The sequence below is a fragment of the Pagrus pagrus genome, assembly GCF_965226575.1.
Source record: "Pagrus pagrus genome assembly, chromosome: 22".
Taxonomy (NCBI): domain Eukaryota; kingdom Metazoa; phylum Chordata; class Actinopteri; order Spariformes; family Sparidae; genus Pagrus; species Pagrus pagrus.
Genome location: NC_140204.1, coordinates 23,619,159 through 23,646,882, shown reverse-complemented (window position 1 = coordinate 23,646,882; position 27,724 = coordinate 23,619,159). Strand labels below are relative to the sequence as shown.

The following is a 27,724-nucleotide window of genomic DNA, read 5'->3' as shown; positions in this document are numbered from 1 at the left end:
GCTGCTAGAACTCTGTGTGGCATTGACCTCGTCTCTAATCTGAGCTGCTGTTAACCTGCGATTTCTGAGGCTGGTGACTCGGATGAACTTATCCTCCGCAGCAGAGGTGACTCTTGGTCTTCCTTTCCTGGGGTGGTCCTCATGTGAGCCAGTTTCTTTGTAGCGCTTGATGGTTTTTGCGACTGCACTTGGGGACACTTTCAAAGTTTTCCCAATTTTTTGGACTGACTGACCTTCATTTCTTAAAGTAATGATGGCCACTCGTTTTTCTTTACTTAGCTGCTTTTTTCTTGCCATAATACAAATTCTAACAGTCTATTCAGTAGGACTATCAGCTGTGTATCCACCTGACTTCTGCACAACACAACTGATGGTCCCAACCCCATTTATAAGGCAAGAAATCCCACTTACTAAACCTGACAGGGCACACCTGTGAAGTGAAAACCAATTCAGGTGACTACCTCTTGAAGCTCATCAAGAGAATGCAGAGTGTGTGCAAAGCAGTAATCAGAGCAAAAGGTGGCTACTTTGAAGAAACTAGAATATAAGGCGTATTTTCAGTTGTTTTACACTTTTTTGTTAAGTACATATTTCCACATGTGTTAATTCATAGTTTTGATGCCTTCAGTGTGAATCTACAATGTCAATAGTCATGAAAAGAAAGGAAACTCATTGAATGAGAAGGTGTGTCCAAACTTTTGGTCTGTACTGTATACATGTGTTTGTTAGGGTATAGAGCAACTGCAAAAAAGTCAGAATGTCATGGTATCTGCCGGCAGGTCTGTATTCAGCTTGACTTGGCACGTCTGCTCTGCTGGCAGGGATTTGCATTTCCATTACAACAGGGCTACCCGCTTGAAGTTGTGTCTTTTCCTAATGACGTGCTTGTCTAATGTAGTGGCCAACAGAGCAGCTGTAAAAAAAGGCCTTCTCCAAGCACTACTTTCAAAGAATAGCAGCTAACAAAGCTCCAGCAATTTGGAGGCAAACGTGTTTTATTTCCTGTAAATTCTTAACAATAAAAGCCCTCTGTTATGTAGTCATTTAAAAGCTTTTATTGTGAAGTAGTACAATCAGGATATGTTGGGTTTTAAAAGGCGAAAACTTAACACAACATCTGAAATCAGTCGAAAGTGAACGTGATGGAAAAAGAAAAATATAGCAGATATTTGAGAACATGAACAGGGACACTGGAGAGAAACTTAAAACTTAAAATTGTATATTACAAGAGTAGCGTGACTCCTTTTAAGAATTAGGCAGCGCTTTGGTCTGTGTGTGTATGATGTGAGTGGTAGAGCAAGAGCAATACTCATGGATTGGCCACAGGCACACACTTACTTATCAATTGCCAGTGCAAAAATGCCACTGGACTTTGATATTAACACTGCAGCTTTTTAGTTTCAAAACACTTGAATTGACACTTGCATAGTGCAAGCAATTTGAAGTCATTTTGTGTTTTTGTATGTTTTGAGTCTATATCCAGCATGGGTATCCTAGTCCAGGTATTCATCCTCCTGTCAGCTGACACTCTACACAACCTAAAATCAAAACAGGAAAGGTGGGGGAAAAAATGGTAGCCATGGTAACCATGGCAACATGTTGAAGACAGGAAGGGGCCCTAGTAAACACGGGTACACCTCACTATCTGCGTACTGAGCTCCACTGGACTTTCTATAATTGATTATGCCATTTTCCAGAGAATTGATTGTTCAGAAGATGGCTTTTATATGTGTTGATCTGTTATCTGAAACATAACCAGCTGTGGAGCAGGTTAGGTGTGCAACATAGGTTGCCATGGCAATGTACCCCGGTTAGCACTGAACCTTTGTCGAAAACACTGAACACCCAGGGTTGACCCCTGAAATTACATCACTAACTGCAAGTCCTTCTTTGTTGTAGAGGCACAAAGAACAGAAATGAGTTGTGCTGTCATGCATCAAGAATTGAAGACGAGACTAGCCTGACATGTTTATCTTGTGTTGCTTTGTTTACAAAAAGAAAAAAAAAACTGCAGTAGCCCTTTTTAGATGGAGATTACTCAATAGTGCAAAAATGTGTTTGTTCACACTGAACCAAGCAGCGCCGGCATAAAGCTGCTCAAGCGTGTTATTTCATACAGCAGTCCGGCGTTTCAGAACCAGAAGGAATGTTGAGATATGGGTTTGTTTTGTTTTAGCGTGTTTCCACACGGTTCCATCTAAAAATGTCTCAACAAACTATTCATAATGATATGGATGCTGTCATAATGTGCTGCGATTGAGATCAAGACCCACCATGCATTGTGGAAAGCGACAAAGTTAAGTTTTATACATCACATAATCACCATCAGTATAGCCATCACCACCCTGTCTTGCTCTCACTCACAGAGAGGGATGATGTTTTCCAGGCGGAGGTTAACCGAAGACTCAGCAGGGAGGGCAGACCGGGTTACAGTGACTTTTCCAAATTAAATCACCACCAGTAAACAACGGGAGCTGCCTGGCTCTCGCTGCCGGGGACAGACATTGTATATATGAAGAGGAGCCTTTTCTGTGCTTTACAATGTTCTCAGTGATGGTAATTCCAAGGAAGCTATAATTCACCTACTCCACCTCAGCTCAACTGATGTAGAGGGATTTGTGTCTTTGGTGATTTTAGAAAAAAGGAAGCAATCAGCTCCTTGATTTTGCTGACATTGAGCAGTAGCTTGTTCTCTGTGCACCACTCGGCAAAATTGTTGCTTTCCTCCTGATATGAACTGTCATCATTCTTTATAATACAGCCGATGATGGTCATGTTGTCTGCACACTTCACAGTAGACTTCTCCTGATGTCTTGGATTGCAATCATGGGTGTACAGTGTGAACAGGAGGGGGCTGAGCACATAGTCCTGGGGGGCTCCGCTGTTGTAGAGGAGGTGTGACTGCCAATCGAAAACTATCTGGGGTACAGACCCAACAAACAGCTTTGAGGAAGTCCAACATCCAGTTCTAGTTGTTGTACTCAAGCCCAGAGTGTCGGGTGTTGAAGTCAACAAACAGCATCCTGATGTAGCCATTCTTATTTTCCAGGTGTGTGAAGACTGAGTGAACAGCAGTAGATATGGCATCCTCTGTGGATCTGTTGGTTCTGATAGCATACTGGTGAGGGTCCCGGCTGATAGGGATGTTGGCTTTGATGTGCTGGAGAACCAGTTTCTTGAAGCACTTCATCAGGATGGGGTGAGAGTCACAGGGCGGTAGTCATTAAGACTAGACACAGCAGACTTTTTAGGTACAGGAACGATGATGGCTGTCTTGAGGAAGGAGGGAACAGTCTCTTATGAGAGTGAGATGTTTAAAATCTGAGTAATAACATCAACTAGCTGATCGGCACGTGTATTTAGTAAACTGCCAGGTACATTATCAGGACCAGGAGCCTTAATTATATGAACTGAGGATTTTTCTCACATCCACTGTGGTTACTGACAGTGGCCGGTCTTCTGGAGGCAGAGTAGACTTCACATGACTGTGGTGGACAACTTTGTCACATGGTGTGAGCTGAACCACCTGCAGCTCAACACAACAAAGACCAAAGAGCTGGTGGTGGATCTGAGGAGAACCAGGACACCAGTGACCCCAGCTTCCATCCTGGGGCATAATGTGGACATCGTTGAACACTACAAATATCTGTGGGTGTTCATCGACAGTAAACTGGACTGGACTAAGAATACTGAAGTCCTTTACAAGAAGGGACAGAGCCGCCTTTATTGTCTGAGGAGGCTCCGCTCCTTTAACATCTGCCGGACTATGCTGAGGATGTTCTATGAGTCTGTGGATGCCAGTGCTATTCTGTTTGCTGTTGTGTGCTGGGGCAGCAGGCTGAGAGTAGCTGATGCCAACAGACTTAACAAGCTGATCAGGAAGGCTAGTGACATTGTGGGGATGGAGCTGGACACTTTGACAACAGTGTCAGACAGGAGGATGCTGTCGAAGTTGCGGGCGATACTGCAGTATGGCTCTCACCCTCTCCACAACGCTCTGGTCAAACAGAGGAGCACCTTCAGCGAGAGACTAATTGCTCCCAAATGCATCACTGAGCGCCACAGGAAGTCATTCCTACCTGTGGCCATTAAACTTTACAACTCCTCCCTCTGATGATCGGACTCAAATGGCTATATATATTTATATATTTATATATGTGTTTATATATGTTTATCTACGTATATTTCCTATATACCATAATTTTATTGCACTGTATATATGTACATACTTGGAGTGGTCATTGTACACTTTATTATTTTATTTTGTTGTCTACTTTACTTTGTATTTATATCTTTATCTTTATCTCATGTTTCCATTCATGCTATATTTCTATCTCTACTTTGCATGGAGCATCTGGAACAAAAATTATTCCCCCCCGGGGATTAATAAAGTATTCTGATTCTGACATCTGAGTCTTTGAGGAGATCATAGCAAGCATAAAATGTGTTCAGCTAATCGGGCAGCGTGGCCTCACACAGGATGAGGGAGCTCCTACTTTTGTCGTCTGTGACATTTTGAATTGCCTGCCACATATCTTTAGTGCTGTTGGTGTTGATGTGGCTCTTCAGTCTCTGCTGATGTCTCCTCTTTGCCTCCTTGATGCCAGCTTTGAGTCTTGCTCTGGCAGTGATGTATGCTTCCTTGTCACCTGACTGAAAGGCAGCTTTTTTGGCTCTGAAAAGAGCCCTCACCTCTCCATTCATCCAGGCCTTCTGGTTGGGGAACGATTTTACTGTATTTGTGTTCACCACATCATTAACACAGTTGCTGATATATGATATGACTGAAGTTTGTATATTCTTCAAGACTGATGTTGTTATCCTGAGTAGCGACATCTCTGAACATTTGCCAGTCTATGCACTCAAAAGAGTCATTTGTCCAGAAAGGAGCAGAGAAATATGATCTGACTGGCCAAAGTGAGGACATGTGAGGGCTTTGTAGCTGGCAGGTATATTTGTATACACATGGTCGAGGATATTTCTTCATCTTGAGGGGAACTGAACATGCTGGTGGAATTTAGGTAAAACAGTTCTGAGGTATGTTACATTAACCCATTTAGACCGGGAGAGCATGTGTGCATTTCTACCTTTGAAGCCGGGGGCGCTGTTGCGCATTTCTACCTTTGAGGCCGGGAAAGCGGATACGTCATTTTGTAGTTCTCAGTACATTTCATCTAAGGATTTCATCTCATAATAAGGAGGGTGATTCTTACATGTGCTTCAGGCAGATTGTAAACAATGGCGGAGACAGAGAGCTTTACCGGAGGAGAAAAAGATGTCAGCGAGGGCAGTGATATTGCCGGTGGCAGCGGCGATGATGGCATTGCCGACCCAGATTTTGAAATTCCTGGGCCAATTGAGAAAGATGTATGGATGAGGGCGATGTTCTTAGAAGATGACGAAGATGAAGAAGAAGATTTTGAAGGCTTCGCGTCTGAGTGGAAGACGGACAACTATCACCGTGTCACTGCACCACTGTTTACCCCGACACCAGGCGTGAAGATAAACATACCTGCAAACGCAACTCCATTGCAGGTATTTGAAAAGATTTTTACAGAGGAGCTCTGGTCACGTCTTGTGACACAGACCAACACATACTCTGAGCAGATGAGAAATGAAACCCCACCCAGGGCCAAGTCGGCAAAGTGGGATCCGGTGACTCTCACTGAGATGAAAAGTTTCATCGGACTTTGCGTAGCGATGGGGCTAATGGTGCTGTCTGTTAGACGAGACTACTGGAGGAGAAATAAGGAACTGTTCAAGACCAGCCTCTCTAAACACATGTCCCGGGACAGATTCGTGGCAATCTGGAGGTAATAAAAATAATCATAATCATAATCATAATAATTGAAATAATAATGTTTTTTCTGACTGCACTTTGAAACTGGTAAAATGTAAAGTGCAATATATGTTTTATTACTATGATCTATGATAATTATAGGAAATTTTGATGATGACAGTATACTTATTCTACATCCTAGGTGTAAATGTAACTTTTTTCTATTTTTTTATTTGTTGTTTCACACTTTGCATCTGTTTGACTTGGAAAGTGCTTTGTAAATAAAAAGTTTATTGATAAGAAATAATAACTAGAGAGATTTGTTATTTATTTTATTGGTTTTATTGTATTTTCAACTTTGTAATAGTTTGTGCAATGTTTTAAATATTTTGATAAAGATTTGCACAAATAAAACATTGGTCTTGTTAAAGCCACAGGTGTAAGCTCTCAAATACATTTTGAATTTTGTTTCTATCTCCTACAGAGGCTGAGATATCAGCTTTTTAGTAGACGTTGACACCTGGGTGCTGTTTTCCAGAAAACCTCAGGTTTTAGGGGTTCTTTCCAAAATCGCCCATGGGGGGGGGGGGGGGCTCTTGGTAGACAGCATTTTGCATTAGGTGCATCTGCGCAATATCATAGCTCATGTTTTCCGAAAATATACTATGTCAACTAGTGATATCAGCACAAGAACTGTTGAGGAATATTTAGACAACTGTTTTTGTCATGCTATAATAATTGACAGACACTATCATTTCGCTCTGTGCGTGTCCTCGACACAGACTGAACACAGGAGCTCAGCTTCGTGGCTGAGACACGAACTAGGGGATGCTGCCGTTGCGGGCGGGTGCACCTGCCCGCAACGATTATTAGACTAAAACATTGAAATATGCCAATTCTGATATGTTCATATACTTAAAACGGACCGAGCAACCTAACGCAGACAAGTCAGCTTACCGTTTTTAGGTGATATGCCATGTTTGTAGTCGAGCTGTGATATACAAACTGCTGTTTGCAAACTTTGCATTCGACTTTTTTTCCATTTTCTATTTTTATAATACGCTGCCACACTGCTGATGTCTTTGACATGGTAGAATAGGAATGACTGTAAATGAAACACTTGAAAATAAATAAATGTTTAACAAACCACCGAAACTGGGCCCTCTAGTACGTTCTTCAATCTGTTTGTCTGTAGTGGGTTGGGCTAATCCAAAATAGTGAAAACAAGGGGGGTGTTCTGAAGACACAGTTACCTGTGAAACAGGGGTGCTCTGAAAACACCCCCATTAGCACTTGGTACTTTCCTCCTGATGAAATCAAATATGCCATTTGCAGGACACACAGCATTGGGATGGAGAGGACCCGCTGCGTGTTTACGCACTGCCATAGCAGCATGTAATTAACACGCCAAAAATCGACCAATCAGAATTTTGGTCGACCCAGCACGTATCGACCGATAAACCGACCAGTCGACTAGGAGATTACAGCCCTACCTGTAACCCCAAGAACACCATACCTACTGTCAAGTATGGTGGTGGTAGTATTATGCTGTGGGGCTGTTTTCCTGGAAGTGGATCTGATGACCTGAAGAAAGTAAATGGAATAATGAAGAAGGAGGATTATCTCGAAATTCTTAGGAAAACCAAAATTCATCAGCCAAAAGATTGGGTCTTGGGTGCAGCTCGGTGTTCCAACAGAACAATGATCCCAAACACACATCAAAAGTGGTATAGGAATGGCTAAATCAGGCTAGAATTTAAAGCAACACTAGGTAGTTTGGACTCATTACTACCCCCGGCTGGGTGAGAAGCGCAATTATCTGTTACTAGCGTCGTAAATACTGTCACTGTATGAGCATCCCTGGGGAAAATGAATACACGTGAATTTGTTGACGGAGCCGGCGAATCACAAAGCCTCGTTTGGAAACGTCAAAAACATGAAACCTCAATCGAGTGCCAACAACAAGCTAGATTCAGAGATAGCAGTTGGTAGTTTGTTAGCATAAAGGCTGCACAGCACATTAGCATGCTTGAGTTATTCTCATACCGAGTTGGTTATAGTGATTGCACCGACTAAGTTACTTCCAAAACACGACGCTTGGGCGTGAATGTGTTTAGTAACGTCTGAAAATATAACTATGTTTTCGGGAGTTACTAAGTACAATCGCAAGTTGACGTTGTGTTTGGTGTAATAACTACAACCAACTCGGTACTCGGCATTAAGTAGCATGCTAACGTTACCTACCAATCACACTGTTTAACAATTACGTTGATTATCTGCATGAACTAAGGAATCTGCAACTTTTCAAGACAAGACATTCATAGTGTTTTAGTAAGTTACTCAGTGTTTACAGTCACTACATGAAAACGTGCAAGCTGACGTGTTTGGTGTAATGACTACAACCAACTCGGTACGACAACAGTAGCTAAGTAGCATGCTAACGTTACCGATAACAACAATAGCTGTAGGAGCCATGTTTTATTTATAAACACCTATAACGCCAAACCGCTAGGCGGCAGTATTTCCTTTGTGTTGCTGACCTGAACCGGATGTTGGCGGGGGTCAGGCAGGTTACTTTAGGTTACTCAGTGGTGTTGCCCAGGTGTTGTTGACGAATGGAGAAGCAAACAGTTTTTGAGTGTGCTTGAGCAATTTTTCTGTCTATTTTTTATGTGAATAATTGATAAGTATGTGGCTTCATTAAGAAATTAAATGACGATTATTATTTCAAATGCAAAGGAAGTTTTTGTTGGTTTATTGCTCGAGTACATGTCAAAACAAAACAATCAGCATCCAGTAGTGAACAAAGGAAAGGACTAGTCACTACAATAGCCTAACGTTACCTCCCGACCACACTGTTCAACAATTACATTGATTATCTGGCTGAACTAAGGAATCTGCAACTTTTCAAGACAAGACATTCATAGTGTTTTAATGAGTTAGTCATTGTTTACAGTCACTACATGAAAACGTACAAGCTATCGAAACGGACAGCATTAGATTATCTCCCGGCTTAACTACGGTTATAAATTGTGGACAAATAGAGCCCCAATGAACACCAGGTAACAACGAATCAACTCAAAGTAAAAGTCGGTGAGATAATAAATACGTATATATGTAATATGTGACTTACAAATCCAGTAGCATCAAGGCTAGGTCGCCATCAGTCTTGAAACCCATTTCTTCTCTCAGCTCACGCCACTGAGTGTAAGCTAAGCTGGTCTAATATTTTTCCGTGTCTGGGCTCATGTTATATCAAATCAAATCAAGTCAAATCAAATTTTATTTGTATAGCCCAAATTCACAAATCACAGTTTGCCTCAGAGGGCTTTACAATCTGTACAGAGACGACACCCTCTGTCCTTCGACCCTCGATTCGAGTGAGGAAAAACTTGCCCCAAAAAATACCCTTTTAACAGGGGAAAAAAAATGCGGAAGAAACCTCAGGAAGAGCCACAGAGAAGGATCCCTCTCCCAGGACGGACAGACGTGCAATAGATGTCGCATGTACAGAGCAGATCAACGAGATCACAATGTATACAATTATAATAGATGGTTGACAGGAATGAAAGTACATAAAGATGTATTACAGCAATAATAATGAAATGCACATGGAAATGTGACTACTAGTAATAACAGTAGTAGTGGTTAACAGTAAGGATAGTATGTAGTAATGCATTACAATAATAGTAGTGAAACGTATGTTACAGAGATATGACTAATATTAGCAACAGTAGTGGTGGGTGTCAGGCAGGGCCATGGCAGTAGGCGCATCCACGATCCACGACCCGGGTGCGGCCAGGATCCATGAGAGCCTGTAGGACTAGAAAGCACAAGGACTCTGGGGAAGAAGTGAAGTCAGTGACATGCAGAGATGGGGCATGTATACAGGCATAATGTATACAGATGGAGAGAGGAGGAGAGAGAAGCTCAGTGTGTCATTGTCCCCCGGACTGGGCCTATAGCAGCATAACTAAGCTGGTCCAAGACAGGCCTGGGCCAGCCCTAACTATAAGCTATATCAAAAAGGAAGGTCTTAAGTCTACTCTTAAAGGTAGAGAGGGTGTCCGCCTCCCGGATATCACTTTCTCTTTTTCTTTTCTTCCCCTCCTCAGACAATACCTTCTTGGCTTTTTAAGCTGGCTCGGCCATGGCGTTGGTTTACGAGAAATCCAAGTAGCTGGGGCTAAATCCACCGATGAATAAACGTGTTGTAAAGCAGGTCGCACTAGACGCCTTTACGTCAGATAGTTACCTACCCGCTCTGAGAAGTTACACAGTGCGGTTTCTGCCGGCGAGACCCCCCTCAGGCTGCAGAGGTGTCACCATTCATCCTATTAACCGTTTTTCTACCACTTAACTGAGTTTAGAAAAATTATTTTAAGATCGAAAAACTACCTAGTGTTGCTTTAAGTTTTGTAATGCCTTCCCCCATCGAGAACATGTGGACTGTGCTGAAGAAACAAGTCTGTGCCAGGAAGCCAACAAATTTAGTTGAACTTCAGTGATTCTGTCAAGAGGAGTAGCAACCAGAGGACTACCAGAATTGTGGATGGCTACCAAAAGCACCAAATTGAGGTGAAAATAGCCAAGGAACATTTAACCACTGATACAATTATACAGAGGGATTTCCTGCGGAGGAGATGGACTGAGGGAATACTGCACTTGTAAAGTAAAGAGGCTCCACAGTTCATCAGAAACCTCCTTTTAAACCCTTGTTTTTGGATTTTTTTAAATTTAATATGGCAAATTTGAACTCTGGCTTCCACTGTTCTAGTAAGTATAAACATCAGTTCTCTTAAGGTTATAAGATAAGAGTTGAGAGTAGAGCTGCAACATTTACTCTTCGGCTCCATTGAACAGGTAACGTATGTGTGGACCGTTCATGGAGTGGCCACTGCAACACTAGGCTTGCACTATAACCAATGAAACTGGCTACACCAGACATGAGCCCAGCACGTCGGTGGTGTGTATGCACCATGGGGATCAAATCTAGTAATGTTTTAATTAAACCACTGGTATACAGGAAGTGACTGTTGTTTTTCCCCTCCACCCTTGCTTACTTTACCCAACCAGAGGAAAAAGGAAAACACTACAAAGACGATTGCTTATCCTTACCTGCATCCACAAAGAAAATCAACTGACTGGTATCATACGTATCTCTGCTAGTGTCGGAGATTTTGAGTTTATTTTCTTTTTCAGAGATCTGTTATTGATATCTCTGGGAAAATTATTTATTAGGGACGGGACAGATTTTAATGACTTTGTAAAAAAATAAAATATATATATCCTTTCTTGTTTATTTTTTAATCCCTGATGGGAGGTTTTTTTGCCCAGCTCAGGAAATGTATTTTTGGTGTTTGATGTTATATGGTTATAATCATGGTTATATTCATGCATGTTGAAAATGTATCCGAAAATTAAACAAAAAAACAAAACAAAGGAAATCTCTATTCTGAAGATAAAACATTAAGTTGATGAGCCTGTCAGTTTGACACTGATTTTGTCAACATGATAAAACATGGAAGCTTCAAAAATGCACAGGGATAACATCTCAATGAGGATTTATATATATGAAGGGAACCATAAATATATCCTATTCTGGCCAAGGGCACCAAAATGTGTAACGCCAGCCCTGCTCTGACAGCGCTGTGAAGAGCCTGACAGGACAGATGCTCCGCGTTGTACTGGGATTTATAACTGAACTATGAGCAGGATGCACATTTTTTGCTTTCTCTGACTGTGTGGAAATCTGATGTTTTCACATTACATATGAGGAAAAAAGGCTCTAAATGAAAGTCTGAGGCTGCAGGTAAAACATATTGATGTAGACTGATGAAAATGTAGTGTTGCACTAAACTGAAAACAAGACCAATAGTTGAATCCTTTTACTGAACAACAAAATTCAATTCGACTGATGAAATCCTGATTACAGCCCTATCACACCATCATGATACACTTATCTACAAAATTCAAGTAAACTAAATAGCGGTTTATTTCTATGGTTTCAACACTGTGCCTCTCCTGAAAGGTACAGCAACTTCCATCATCATTGTCTCCAGAGACTACAGAATCGATTAGAGCTGAGTATTCTTGACAGTGGCCCAGTTAGTTTATTCACCAATAACACCAATGTTGTGCTTTGATTGTTTGTTTAAATCTATGTGTCAAGGATTGGACCTGACAAAGAGTGCCGATGGTTGGAAACAGTGACCACTAGATGTTTCCCTTTCCAGTGGATGTTTCCCCTTCATAAGTATTTCAATGCAGATTTGTTGTTCACAATGTAGTGTTATCAGGGACAAAATATTGTGCATCCCTGGGACGTATGGACGGTGAGTTCACTGCATCCTTTTTAATGCGTTAGAGATGCAAGATGTGTACCTATCAACATCACTGAACTTGTCTAACCCTTACCTGCAAAAAGCCACCAGGATAAAGTAAAACTTGAAATGCTAATGACAGTTTTCAGGCATAGCTGTCTGTGTTTATATCATAAACTGAGTTTTATCAAGACCTTTAAATCAAAAGAAAGAGAAATGTGACACCCCTAGTATTTGGGGGTGTGATAGGATATAGCATTTTGGATATCGCCTTACCGGAGATGTACAGCAAAGTTTGTGACCATGATAAGAGCCAAAGACATTTGACATTTTTAGTTACTTTTTTGGAGAGCAGTGGCTTTCTCCTTGCAACCCTGCCATGCACACCATTGTTGTTCAGTGTTCTCCTGACAGTGGACTCATGAACATTAATATAGCCAATGTGAGAGAGACCTTTAGTTGCTTAGAAGTTACCCTGGAGTCCTTTGTGACCTCGCCGACGATTATACGTCTTGCTCTTGGAGTGATCTTTGTTGGTCGACCACTCTTGGGGAGGGTAGCAATGGTCTTGAATTTCCTCCATTTGTACACAATCTGTCTGACTGTGGATTGGTGAAGTCCAAACTCTTTAGAGATGGTTTTGAATAGATCAAATAGAACAGGGCGCCCATGATTGTCTGATTATCATCCCATTGATTCTAATTTCACCTTCAAAGTAACTGCCAATCCTAGAGGTTCACATACTTTTGCCACTCACAGATATGTAATATTGGATCATTTTCCTAAATACATAAACGGCCAAGTATAATATTTTTTTCTCATTTGTTTAATTGGGTTCTCTTTATCTACTTTTAGGACTTGTGTGAAAATCTGATGACATTTTAGGTTATATTTATGTAGAAATATAGAAAATTCTAAAGGGTTAACAAGCACCACTGTATGGTGGACCTCCCTGCAGACTGTCTGTCTGTCTGTCTGCTCTCTCTAGTCCAGTGACACAGCTGTGAGTCAGTGTGTTTAAAGGAGAAAGTCAGCTGGCATTCCACTCACAACCCCCAGCAACGCGGACATACTAGCTCACATGAATAAATGCTCAGTACTGTGTAGGCCACTTGTGCAATTTATAGCATCGGCTCTGTGTAGATTCTGCATGCAACCATAAATGAGCCTTTATTCTAACACCTGAAGTCAAACTTGGTTGATGACATAAAAGTCCCAGATTCTACTGTAGTCCATTCCATTTTAGCCACAGCTTTATATTTTTTTTTAGTTTAAGCACAAAATGGTCTAAAGTCAAAGGCGCAGTCTGTTTCCTGCTATTTAATGGACGCATTATTCAGATGTGCCTCCACAGGCGGGTTCAAAACGCAGGATGATACTTTTTATTAGGGCTGGGCGATATGGCCAAAACTGTTATCACAATATGTTTTTTTATATTGATCGATGTCGCATCAAAACAAACCAGAAGGTTAATTATGGTTTATAAAACACAATTATTTATTGTCAGAATGAATAGGTGACAAACATTCAACAGAACCGGCCAACCAAATGGCTTTATGTTAACACTGGATAAATAAAATGATGAATATGTATGACAAATTGCTTGTTTCAGACGTGTCTCAAACATTTTAGAGGTAGTATACTGAACTGAACATTGATTAAAGAAAATAAAATAAAAAGGTAAATGAGGATAAATAAATTGCGGATGATTATGCTACTGTATTCTTTGAATATTGCACATTCTTGAGCTTGCAGGTAGTTGTTCAGTTCAGCTGTAATGCCTCCTGTTCTGTAAGACCTGATGTGGTTCGGACGTGCGACCAGACCACATATCAGCGGTGACATCTCTGAGCTGCTCCTCCAACTTTACCCTTCACTCTGTGTAGAGCTGATTTTTCAACCATGCTTATAGGCATCATATCTTTAGTGATACAGTACATAATTGCGCTGGTTATGTCTTTGTGTCACTTCGGTTTCTTCTCATATGGGGTAATGTCTGAAAAAGCAGTGGCACCTGTTGGTTGTCGAACTGAAGTTTGACTAGTAGAAGCAGTGGGGCTGGGCTGTTTGGCTACTTGCAGGGAGGCTGACGCTAGCATGATAGCGCTAACTCATGCTTGGGATGGTACCTTTTGAGATGATGGAAGAGGTTGGTGGTGTTTCCAGTTCTCCTGAGGACTGGTCGCCGACACATTTTGCACCTAATGGTGGTCTGTCCTTTGGAAGTTATGACCTAGCCATAACTTCCTAAAATAAATGAAAAGTCAGAATTTAATGGAATAACCATGTTTAATTTGGTGAAGTTTTACAAAATGGTTGTAAAAATGAAATCAAATTATGGTGTTAGTCACGGGGGGTCACATTCATGTTGGGATACATAGGCCTGTTTGACGAGGAAATACAGGAGAAATCATGTATATTATAAATTAAGAGGTTAAAATGAAACATTAAAGTGTGATCCTAAATTATATTCAAAGCTCCATTTAGGGATGATTTTGATGTTTTTGTCAACACTATCATACTATGAGTTGACGTCTGACGGTGGTGACAAAAACACACTTTTTTCAAGAAACTCATGTATACTCATTGTATACAGGAGCCATCTCGCTTTCTTTACATTGCTTGCTGCCTCTGGCTTCTTCTTAAAATACATTTATTTATTTATATTTATATCTTATATCTTAATTTTTATCTTAATTTAAAATTATCCTATCTATACTAATCTTACCTTTATTCCACGATACCTCAGCATTTTATTTTATGTACCTCAGTATTTTATTTTATTTTATTTTATATTTAAATATTCTACCAAAGTTATAGCAGCTTTATTGACCTTGTTACATTTAGCAAACACTGAAGGTGGAAAGGGATTCCTCAGGAATATAGTTGACCATCTGGGGGGGTGCCTGATTTTAGTGCTTTGGTGTTGACAAAAACGTGAGTCACATTTTGACTAATCACAAAATGAGAATAAATATTGCTGAAAACTCGATGCTTTTAGTTTTAAAAATGTTTTTAAAATTCTACTCTTTCATGTGGAATCAATATTATACATTTTGCATGATTTTTTCACAGTTTTATATCAAATTGAAATGTTGTTTTGCAACATCTGGTTTTGTAGGTACTGGGCTGACATATAATCACAGAAATTATAAAATTATAAACAAACATATTTAAAAATGTTCCACTTGTGCAGAAGACCCACAGATGATCAACCATCATTATTTTCAACAAGAAAATGTTATTCTTCTTCTGCAGAATTAGCACTTTTCTTAGTGGGACATGTTTTTGCCGAAGTCTCAAGAATCAGTGTAACTCAATCCGCTGCTGTAACAATGAGCCGCTACAACAAGCTCAAGGGGTCAAAAAGCAAACTCAAAATTCCCAGTTGGTTTAAAATACAGCCACCACTAGGGGAGACGTTGTTTGCCATGAGAGGGCAGCACATATAAAAATTGTTGTTTGCTCACATTTATAATCACATTTATCCTTACAGCACGAGGTTGATGAGCAGTTATAGCTAAATGTATAAATGTCTACTTCAAATAGTATTTTCTTAACCAGATTGCTAATTGATGCTACTGAAATTAAACTTAGAAAGACTGACTGACATGTGACGTGCATTGTTACTGGAATATGGACTATGATATATTGTCTCTAGAATCTATCAAATTCCAGGTATCGGTATCAGAACTGGTATTAGTACAACTGTGAACGGTACCCAACCCTAAGTATTTCAGAGGAGTGTTTATGTTTATGTTAGAGGTGTATATTTGGTCAATGCACTCTTCTCCAAACAGTGTGTCAATAAAGACAGACTCAGAGTTTCATGATGCAATCTGGGTAATGTAGTAATTGTTTCTTCGAGAGATTAAAGCTTCTAAACAGTTCAACACAAGAATTTATAAATGTAACCTAGCAGCATCCAACAGTAAAATCCATAAGCTGCTGTTTCCTGAATCTAGTGGTAAATGAAGGAACTGTAGCTTTAAACTCTGGTGTCCCACACTGGTTGTTACTTCACATGTCTACATGCATGTTTTTACTTTGTTTTGCATTGTATTCTACTCTGTCACAGAGAATATTTTATAATGCGAGGTGTTATTATATTAATATGTTGTGTTTGTGTTTTGTGTGTGTGGTCATGTGTCTGTTCATGCAGGTATGCCAGCCTGTATTTCTGTTGTGCAATTGAAGAGCAGGACAATGAGCTGATCACATTGGAAGTCATCCACCGCTTTGTAGAGTTGCTGGATAAGTACTTTGGCAGTGTAAGTCATAGATTTCTTGGTCTTTTTGTCATGTTACCCCCTGAGATTGTTACAAATAGGGCTGTCAAACTTAATTTTTTTGACGCATGACCCTTGGCCCTCCTCCCCCTCCCCAAAGGCAGTCTACGCTGGATAGTTTGCAACGGAGACGCCTGAACAACTCTACATGCAACAAATTTTCAACAGCGATAGCAAAATGGGTGGCTGCAGCTTGCAGGCTGATTAACATTGTTTAGTTAACCTTTACAAGTGTAAGGTTGGACACTACATTGTGTTAGTATTACTACGGAATGTTACATTTTTGCTTGTTTGGCTTGAGTTTGCCATTTTATGCTTTCATTATATTTTTTGAGCATGCAGTACCTTTGAGGTTATTCTGGAGACTAATCTTGACATTATTTGTCATTGTTTTTGATTGTTTCAATAATATTAAACATACATTTGTATAAAGAAAGCATATTTGTCCACTCCCATGTTGATAAGAGTATTAGAAACTGAAAAATATTCTTTTAAGGTACATTTAGAACAGGTAAAAAATGTGAGTTCACAATCATGTGATTAATCACGATTAAATTTTTTAATGGATTGACAGCCCGAGTTACAAGACAACCACACTTGTTGTGCTTTTAACCAGCTAGTCAAGCAACTTGGCAAGGGCTGAGTAGAGTAACTGACAATAATGCTCAATTCACAATTTAATAAGACAAATTAGGAGACAGATATAAGTTCAACTCACATGAGACTCGCAAAAATGTATAGCATGGCCGTGGTAGATAATATGGTTGGTGTTTGCAGTGTTCTGTTTATTTGAAGGTAGCACAAGTGAATTTTGTTCAGGCACCAAAGACCAGAATTGAAATTAAAATGTCTTCATGATTCCTCTTCTTATTTGGAACCAGTTCTCCATGCCCCATACAGAGTTAGGTGAGATGTTCTACCATCCAGAGCATGTGAAGACTTTCTTTGCTTTAGAAAGCAATTCATTTTTTGTTTGTTTGTGCAGGTGTGTGAGCTTGACATCATCTTTAACTTTGAGAAGGCCTACTTCATTCTAGACGAGTTCCTGATGGGAGGAGAGATCCAGGACACGTCTAAGAAGAGCGTCCTCAAGGCCATTGAACAAGCAGACCTACTGCAGGAGGTAACCTGGGCTTCACCCACCACTGTCAGTGGTGTTTTCTCAGTGTGACCGATTTTCAGCTTCAACTTTCTGTCACTGTTAAGGGGTGGAAAGGAGGGGCTTGAGGTGACGTGCAAAGAGAGTGTGTTTTACATATCTGCACACTAATGAGAAAACAACACTCCTTTGCACCTGGTCTGATCTGAAGCTTCTGACATACAGGTGCATCTCAATAAATTAGAATATCGTGGGAAAGTTTATTTATTTCAGTAATTCAATTTAAAAAGTGAAACTCAGATATTATATAGATTCATTTCACACAAAGTGAAATATTTCAACCTTTATTTGTTTTAATCTTGATGATTACGGCTTACAGCTTATGAAAACCCAAAATTCAGTATCTCAGAAAATTAGAATATTGTGAAAAAGTTCAATATTGTAGGCTCAAAGTGTCACTCTAATCAGCTAATTAACTCAAAACACCTGCAAAGGTTTCCTGAGCCTTTAAATGGTCTCTCAGTCTGGTTCAGTAGGCTTCACAATCATGGGGAAGACTGCTGACTTGACAGTTGTGCAGAAGACAGTTATTGACTTACCTCCACAAGGAGGGTAAGCTTCAAAAGGTCATTGCTAAAGAAGCTGGCTGTTCACAGAGTGCTGTATCCAAGCATATTCATAGAAAGTTGAGTAGATGGAAAAAGTGTGGTAGGGAAAGGCTGCACAAGCAGCAGGCATAACCGCAGCCTGGAGAGGATTGTCAAGCAAAGGCCATTCAAAAATGTGGGGGAGCTTCACAAGGAGTGGACTGAGGCAGGAGTCAGTGCATCAAGAGCCACCACGCACAGACGTATCCAGGACATGGGCGCTACAACTGTCACATTCCTCGTGTCAAGCCACTCCTGTGCCACAGACGATGTCCAAAGCGTCTTACCTGGGCTAAGGAGAAAAAGAACTGGTCTGTCGCTTAGTGGTCCAAAGTCATCTTTTCAGATGCAAGTACATTTTGCATTTCATTTGGAAATCAAGGTCCCAGAGTCTGGAGGAAGAGTTGAGAGGCACGGAATTCATTCATTTGACTTGGCACCTGCCCACACTGCCAAAAGTATCAATACCTGGTTTAATGACCATGGGATTACTGTGCTTGATTGGCCAGCAAACTCGCCTTACCTGAACTCCATAGAAATGTATGGGGTATTGTCAAGAGGAAGATGACAGGCACGAGACCCAACAATGCAGATGAGCTGAAGGCTGCTATCGAAGCAACCTGGGCTTCCATAACACCTCAGCAGTGCCACCGGCTGATTGACTCCATGCCACGCCGCATTGATGCAGTAATTCATGCAAAAGGAGCCCCAACCAAGTACTGAGTACATATACAAGAACATACTTTTCAGAATGCCGACATTTCTGTATTAACAATCCTTTTTTTTACTGGTCTTATGTAATATTCTAATTTTCTGAGATACTGAATTTTGGGTTTTCATGAGCTGTAAGCCGTAATCATCAAGATTAAAACAAATAAAGGCTTGAATTATTTCACTTGGTGTGTAATCCACGATATTCTAATTTATTGAGATGCACCTGTAGTCACACACCTAGCACACAGCAAAAGCATCCAAGAGTTCACCAGAAACTGCAACTGCAATGAAGGAGCAATTTGTCAGATATGGCCAGAATTTTCAATAGAGTGTAAATAAACAACAGTGTTGAACTTATGCTTACAGCAGGGAAAATAACACGTCAACATTTTTCTCAGTAAATATATTTCTGATGGGGCTATTGACATGAAATTGTCACCAGATGTCGGTAACAACCCGAGTAAACCACACATATAAATAAATCAAACATATATTTCCATAAATTAAGTCATGAGTGAAATGACAAAGGGAATAAGTATTGAACACATGAAGAAAAGGAGGTGCAAAAAGGCATGGAAAGCTGTGATCTGCCATAGACTGGATTATGTTTATTTTTCTTTCCACATTTCTTAATGTTTCAGGGATTCATTATGCCATAATGTAACGTGATATAAATGGTCCAGCTGACTGTAGTGATTCATGTCTGTACTTCTTAGAGCTGACAGCCCCATGAAATTTGTCATTTTTTTTTACATAGTTTTTTTTTAAAAAGTGTAAGTGACTCTTCCATTCTAACGTCTCTGTGTTTTCCTTTACAGGAGGATGAGTCGCCTAGGAGTGTGTTGGAGGAGATGGGCTTGGCGTAGTACACAGCAGCGTTATGAGAGACTATAGATCCTAAGGCAGAGGGCTGGATGAGAGGGGGCGGGACAGAAGCTGGGATTGAACATGCTTGGACTGACAGAGATGGTGCTGTTTATCTGTGGCTTTGGGGACTGATGTACAGTGTTACACTGGAAAAAGACAGTCAGTTAAGAATGGAAGATCCTTGCATTGACAGGCCCTTTAGCTTTGTGTGTGTGTGTGTGTGTGTGTGTGTGTGTGTGTGTGTGTGTGTGTGTGTGTGTGTGTGTGTGTGTGTGTGTGTGTGTGTGTGTGTGTGTGTGTGTGTGTGTGTGCGTGTGTGTTCTGAGCGTGGGGAAGAGGAAATGGGATACATTTTAAACGTGTGTGGCTGTGTTCAGATTTTTAAAGGAGTGAGTCCAGCTTTGCTTATCAGAGTGCTAAGAGCCCACACTGAATACAGACAGAGTTGAGGTGGGGTGACAGTTTGACTGGTGCTTTGATGCAAAGAGCTGGTTGAACAGGTCATGCCTTGTTTTGAAGTTTTTTCAGATACTGACTGTTGACCAGGACTTGAATAGGGATTAGGGTAATTAGAAAAAATTGCTGGGCCTCACTTTAATAATAAGTCTGTTATTCTATAATTTTTTGTATTTTCAAAATTCTCACAATTTACATGAAAAGGCCGAAGCTAACCATATGTTAGTCTCCTAATACATTGTGACTTCCCTACTGTCTGTGGCTCTCAGCCCTAAGTGCAATGTTTCCTACTGAAGACATAAATATTTTAAAATGGGTCACATATACAGTAGGGTCCAAATGTTGAGTCCACTAGTCAAAGTACTTGTATGTTGCACTTGTTTGAATCTCTGAAAATTGTTCATGATGTCCTCGAGCTGGCATGGACTCTATAAGTTTGTGCAAAACCTGATGACTCATGTTATCCTAGCATGATTTAACAGTTTCACAAAGCTTCTTTTAATGTCACAAAATGTGCCCCATAAATGTTGAATGGGGTTGAGGTCAGGTGATTCTGGAGGAAAGTCCATGACAGTCAGGACTCCTTGGTCTTCTGTGGTATTCAAATACTGCTGGCAAATTTTTGCAATGTGGAACACTGTCAAATCCTGCTGGGAGATTCAATCTTTTTGATTGAAAAGATTCAACTTTTCAATCAATTTGTAAGCATATGTTATCATTCCTAATGAACATTCAAAACAAATGCAAAATAGAAGAATTATGAGTCAGACATTTGTTCCCTCCCAAAAATAGTTTAATTTTTAAAAACAGCTCATAATCCATTTAAACAGCTGGACATTGTATTTTTAGCAAACTTACTCAAACAGGAAGAAATAATGCATTTGCTGGGGACAATTTTCACCGACGGATTAAGTTCTGTAGTGAGTATTTCAGGTAGCAGGATTGTGTATGTGGGATTGAGTCAAATAAATTGAAGTGTGTGTGTTCATGGTAATGAAGAAACAATCACTGCAACAGTGTGGCTTATTTATGTGTTTTAATGGACAAATATGGAGCTCTATGACACAGTGGAATACAATACTATATCAGGCTTTGGATACACAAACAATACTTGTTATGAGGATACATTCATTGTTTGTTTGGCTCTGCACATGAGATTTGGTGACAATCAAAAAAATATAGAATATTTGTAGAATGTTACTTTTATTCTGTGTTTATAGAAACCTGTATTGATAGCATTTACCATTAGTCCTATTGGTTGTGTTCTTTATAACATCACAAGGGAAATAACATGCAATGTGCAATGTGAAAAACGCAGTCCTCCACTGAAGTGCTGTTATTTTCAATATCTGGACACATGCGAGTACTATTCTCACACATTTCAGGTCATGACAGCAAAAGCTGTGTTCAGTCTGTTATTCTCTTGTATAAAGGGTTATTCAATTTAATTACAACTTATTTTTGTAGTGTTGTCCCTTGTTCTCACCACTTATAATAGCATTGTTTAAACTGGGCAATCAAACCAGGGCCCCAATTTACAACCCAGTCGCTAGAATAAATGTTGGCAAAGTATATCTCTGCGCTTGACACAATCATGTGCTTATGAAGGTGAAGGCACCAAAACCAATGGGTTGGTATTAGGACACATGCTCACTTACAAATGTTGAAATGCTGTGTGTCAAATATATTCAGTGGTTTCATACTTACAAATGCTGAAATGCAGACTCTAACCACAGTCACTGGTTTGGTCGCCTTGTTGCCTCAAAGTCTACCACCATCACCTCCACCTCCTGACATAACAGTCAGGTAATAAACATGTAACATGATATGACATGTAGCCTATGACGTACAAATATGAACATACCTGTCGTTTGCAGAAACATGAACTGCTAACATTTTATCCTGGTGACTGGGCTGTAGTTTAACAATATTTATATGATCTGCCACTTCAGAAGGAAAAAAACATACAACCACAACTACTGTCCAGTTGAAACAGGGAGCAGTTCAGAAAGATGAAGTGGATATTTATAGCAAACAATATTGGTAATAACTTAAACCTTCACCTTTATTCTCTTTTGCAATAACGTTTAAATATTGTGGTGTCTCTAATGGCTTGTTTTGTTGCCTCATGCATTAAAGCCATGTCGAGGCATTGATTCCCCAGTTCTCTGAAATAAAAGTAAATTGTTATCTTTAACGAATAGGGTTGAGGGCCATCACTATGATGTAAGGTTGTAACACTTTTTCATTTGTTTTCAGGCTCCACTCTCTACGCGTGCTTGTACTTACTAATCCTGAGGTGCTGTCAAAAACACCTGTCAGTATATTTGATCACTTGTTTGAATTAGACTCGCTGTTTTAAGAAATTCTATTAAATTTTCTCATGAAGGCAGAGTTGTATTGTTTGGAATTCAGTCCTAAATCTGTGATTGGCTCATTTACCTAACATAACAGGCACAGTGTGATAAACCGCATTGTGGATTGTAAATAATGAACCAAAGACATTTGACATTTGCATTACGACATTAAATATTTTGTTTACATATGAGCCATTCATGTGTACTGTTAGTGGACTGATGTACCTGACAAGGTGGAAATGTCAAGTCTGTATTATGCAATTTAACAAAGTGCAACTGAGAATTACACCTCACACACTGTTCCTCCAGACAGCAGCACGCAAACACTTAGATGGAACGAAAATAAGCAGAGTTTGGTGTCCGAGAGGGAACTTGACATTGTTCTCTTGGTACTACAAGCTGGTACTTCAAGCTGGTACTTCATGTTAAAACTGGGTTGAAATTTCAAGTCAATTAGAATAAACAGAATTTTAGACAAGTATATATTATTGTCTCATACATGTTTTTACAGTGATTTTTCTTATTTTTTAATGTGTGGTTTTTACTGATGTTGGTGATCTGTCTCCAATGCCATCTTGGAATTAGGAATTGTACAAGCTAGATAATCTGTCTTTTATTTTCAACACAGTGCATTTCTTTAACAGTAGTACATCTGCTTTAATTTTTTAATGCATTCTTCAGGGGTGTAACAATTTACCAGGGTCACATTGAGTCCATACCTCAGGTTTTACGTCAGGGTTGGTTAACTCCATACTTTTTAAAAAAGGCAAACTTTTTTCAATTTGGTTTCCTAAGTGAAGTGAAGATTTTCTTTCTATCTCAACTGGCCTTCAGTTTGACTTGGTTTGGATCAACTTGTAATCAGACAAATAATTTAATGTCAATGAGTCGGCAGGCGTAATGAAGGTTTCTGTCAAATGTATGCGGGTTCTACAAACGCTTACTTCTATGCTAATGCAAAGGGTTAGGTTTTATTCAATTTGAGTCCAAATCGTTTATCAGTTTTCACCAAAGTTAAAACTAATCAAAACCCAAACAAATGTAGTCTAAGTGTTATTTATTGATTTATTTTTTAAAGATTTTTTTCCCAGATATTGGAAATTCTGATCCAAAACTATTAAGTTAATAAATTGAAACAGTTGATAAAATATGAATGAAATTGAAAGGGCAATTTTACACATTAAAGTGAGTTAACAGGTCCTGGGGAGCACTACTGCATAAGTGGAAACAGTATAACGCCTTTTGTGGCTCCGGAAAAGCTGTATGTACTCTGATAAATTGCCTCAAGTGATGTCATATAGTGGCTAAGTTGCATTGTGGGTAGTGGGGGCGACAGGTTTTGAAAAACCAGTCCACTGGTCTAGTATTGCACTCATAAAACTGTTGTACTCATTACAGACAGCTTAAAATTGCTACATCAGGACGCTGTTTGTTGACTTCAGCTCAGCATTCAACACATATTCACCTATGAAGCTGACTGGAAAACTCTGGGCTCGAGTACAACACTCTGCAACTGGATACTGGACTTCCTCAGAAGCAGACTCCAGAGAGTACAGATTGGCAGTCACTATATGGTAGTGCTCAAACCAGAGCCCCCCTGGGCTGTGTGCTCAGCCCCCTCCTGTTCACACTGTACACCCACGATTGCACTCCCAGACATCAAGAGAACTCTACTGTGAAGTATGCAGATGACGTGAACATCATCAGCCGCATTACAAACAACAATGAGAGTTCATATCAGGAGGAAAAAAAAAAGCACAGAAAAGGTTCTACTTCCTAAGGAAACTTGGGAGGCTAAATTCTGAAGCCAGATTCTGGTAAACTTTTACAGAGGACCAATAGAAAGCATCCTGACTGGAAACATCACAAACTGGCATGGTTCATACACAGCACAGAACAGGAAAGCTCTACAGCGGGTGATTAAAATTGCGTGTATTGTCTGCACAGAGCCTAAAGTATATTTAAGGACAACACGCACTCCAGCCACAGTCTGTTCACCCTGCTGCCATCTGGCAAAAGATACAGAAGTATCTGTGCCATACCACCAGACTACAGAGCAGCTTCACTCCCCAGGCCCCGAGACTCCTCAATTGATTATCAACACTCCATTTTATAGATGTAGTACAAAGACTCAAACATATAGTTTTATTTTTTAAACCCTTGAATCTTAAAAAATTATAATCCATTTACTTTGTAACCTTTCGAAACCTGCCATCTGCATTACCCACAATGCAACTTAGAAAGAGTGACATCACTGAAGGCAATTTATCAGATTGCATGTAGCTTCCTCTGGAGCAACAAAAGGCTTATACCTTTTTTTCACATATGCAGTAGTACACCCCAAGACCTGTCAATACACTTTACTGTGAAAAATTGGTCGAGTTACCCTTTGACAGAGAGATTGCTTCACCAGGTAAGGCTTACCACTCTGGTCCTGTGTTACTACAAAAAATGTCATACTCAGAATATTCTGGAGCTAGATCCAATGTTAAGTCACAAAAAGCTTTGGCTGGGATGAATATGTCAGCTATACTATAAATGCCTTTGCAATGACATGTAGGATATAATAAAGCTCATAAGTGATCAGTCATGATATAGAACAAACCAGATTTTCCCCTGGCAAAATTTCAGCAAAATTTCACTTTCTCTAAATTGATATGTCTGGAAGTATAGTTGTTATAAAACCCTAACTGATTATTTCTTACTAAGTTATGCAGTGGTTTCCTATTTACTGCCCATAGACTGTTGATTAAAGCTAGGCTATATCAACTAAATCCTTTTGACATGGCATCAGTATCGGTCTGGGTGCCCTATCTCATAATGCTTGGAAGGAGGCCCTCGACCTTGGTGTTATCTTTGTCTTGAATTTGTCCATTGATACCCAGGTGACAAAAGTGGTACAGTCCTGCTTTGAACAACTGAGACAGCTGACCAAGATCAAGTCATCCCTTTCCTACATAGACTTTGAAAAGGTCGTCCATGCCTTTATCTCTTACAAAATGCTGCTGCCAGGCTTTCAACACGTACAAAGAGGAGCGACCACATTCTACCAATCCTTGATGCCCTTCACTGGTTACCTGTGAGTTTTAGGATTGATTTTAAGATTTAACGGCTTGTTTTTAAAGCCTTGGTCTGACTCCTGCATACAGTATATCTGTGATTTGCTGACTCCTTATGAGCCTGATTGCTGTCTGTGATTCTGTGCAGGGTCCTACTAATGGTTCCAAAATACTGTCTTGCGACCAAATGTTTCCAGGCTTTTTGCTGTCCAAGCACCCTAGCTGTAGAACTCCTTGCCTGAGGATCTCAGGCAGGCAAACTCAGTGTCTTCTTTTAAATCTCCTCTTAGAGCTTTCATCAATTGCTTTTGTTAATTGATGCTGTTATAATTATTTTTATTTATGTATTTTATCTTGTCCATATTTTAACTTCTGGGATTTACTGCATTACCATTGTTTTGTTAACTTTGTTTTTGAAAGGTGCTATACAAATAAAGTTTATTATTATTATCATTATTATTATTGTAGTATTACATACTGTGACAATGTAAGGTATTGCTGTCAGTGCTTTCATAAAAATCTTTCATCCAAAATAGGACCAGATGAGATATCTCAGGGAAAATGTATGTATTTTTCATTTCACGCAGCAGAAAAAGACATCTTTGGAAAACATTTTCTTTTAGCAATCTCACATTCTTAAAGGATTAGTTCACTCTAAAACAAAATTCAGTCATTATCGACTCACCCACATGCTGATGATAAGTCCAGTGTAGTTTCTTATTCCTCAAAGTGCAGCTGGAGACCCGCGGGGCTACCCTCCAGCAACAATAATCCATATAACGAGCGTAAGTGGTGCCTGAGACGAAAAGGTCCATAAAACTACACAAAAACTTTTAAATATTGCTCCATACTGCTCGTCCGCTGCAATACAAGTGTCCTGAAGTGGCGACATCCAGAGTTTACTCGAAATGACGTCATTTAGTACATTTTTACAGCCTAAACAGTCACTATGCTATATTTGCCTGGAGGCACGCTCCGCGTTCTCCGTTTGAGCGACCGAGCGACACACAAACACAAGAGGGATCTGCCTGCACTAGTGATTTGAAACTTTGACACTCACAGTAAGATGTAAATACCAGTGTGTATCTATCGCAAGTCTCGTTCATGGCTGTGCTGAACGTGCGCTTTCTTTCAAACAAATCTTTTATCATAAATGATGTAATTTTAGATAATAACCTGGACAGCATTCTCCTTACAGAGACATGGCTCGGCACTGATGCACCTGTTGTTCTCACTGAGGCTTCCCCACCAAATTTTAACTTTTTATTTTCAACTAGGGGGTGCAAAAGAGGAGGTGGTACTGCGTCAATCACAAAGAACACCATGCACTCTAACAAAGTCTGTTTTAACAGCTACTCATCATTTGAGTACCATGCCTTTGTTTTTAGCAGCCCACCTATCCTCTGTATAACAGTCTACCGACCACCCCAGTACTCCACTTCTTTTATTAATGAGTTTTCAGAACTTTTATCAATTATTCATTACACTTTTAACAGAATTTGAATAACCAGTGATTTTAATCTACATGTGGACATCTCCTCAGATGCAATATCCAGAGAATTTTTAAACCTTTTACACTGCCTTGATTTTAAGCAGCATGTCACGCACCCAACCCACAGCAGGGGGCGCACCTTAGACCTGGTTATATCCTATGGCCTGTCCATTGGTGCGCCCTCTGTTGTGGACCTGGCTGTATCTGACCACTTTTGTGTGTTTTTTACAATCACCAGTTTTAACCAGCGGGAGGCCCCTGTGAGAACAGTGAGGAAACGCTACCTAAATTCTGAAGTGGCTGCAAATTTTATCCGGATTTTACAGAGCACTCCTGCCGAAATTTTACCAGCACCCTGTGACTTAATCACTGACAACTTCAACAATAAATTAAAGTCAACACTGGACTCAGTGGCTCCACTTTTAATTAAAACAATCAAAAAAAGACCTACACCCCCGTGGAGAACTGAGGAAATTAAAAAACTCAAAAGGGAATGCAGGAGTGCTGAAAGGAGATGGAGGAAATCAAAGCTAACAGTTCACTATGAAATACTACGTGAACACCTCAAAACTTACAATAACACAGTCAAACAGGCAAGAATCTCCCACTTTCAAAATCTAATCCATGATCATAAAAAAAATC

At 39.9% G+C, this 27,724-nt stretch overlaps 1 protein-coding gene across 1 annotated transcript in view; it reads left to right on the top strand.

Moving 5' to 3' along the window:
* The window catches only part of ap1s1 (adaptor related protein complex 1 subunit sigma 1), a 37,953-nt gene extending 15,390 nt beyond the window's left edge, over nt 1-22,563 (top strand). The window contains exons 3-5 of the mRNA XM_084344679.1: nt 16,265-16,373; nt 17,377-17,514; nt 19,670-22,563. Of these exons, the coding sequence (XP_084200805.1) occupies nt 16,265-16,373; nt 17,377-17,514; nt 19,670-19,717 (295 nt within the window). The 3' untranslated portion in view covers nt 19,718-22,563. The remainder of the gene's footprint in view (nt 1-16,264; nt 16,374-17,376; nt 17,515-19,669) is intronic.
* The last annotated feature ends 5,161 nt before the right edge of the window (nt 22,564-27,724 follow it).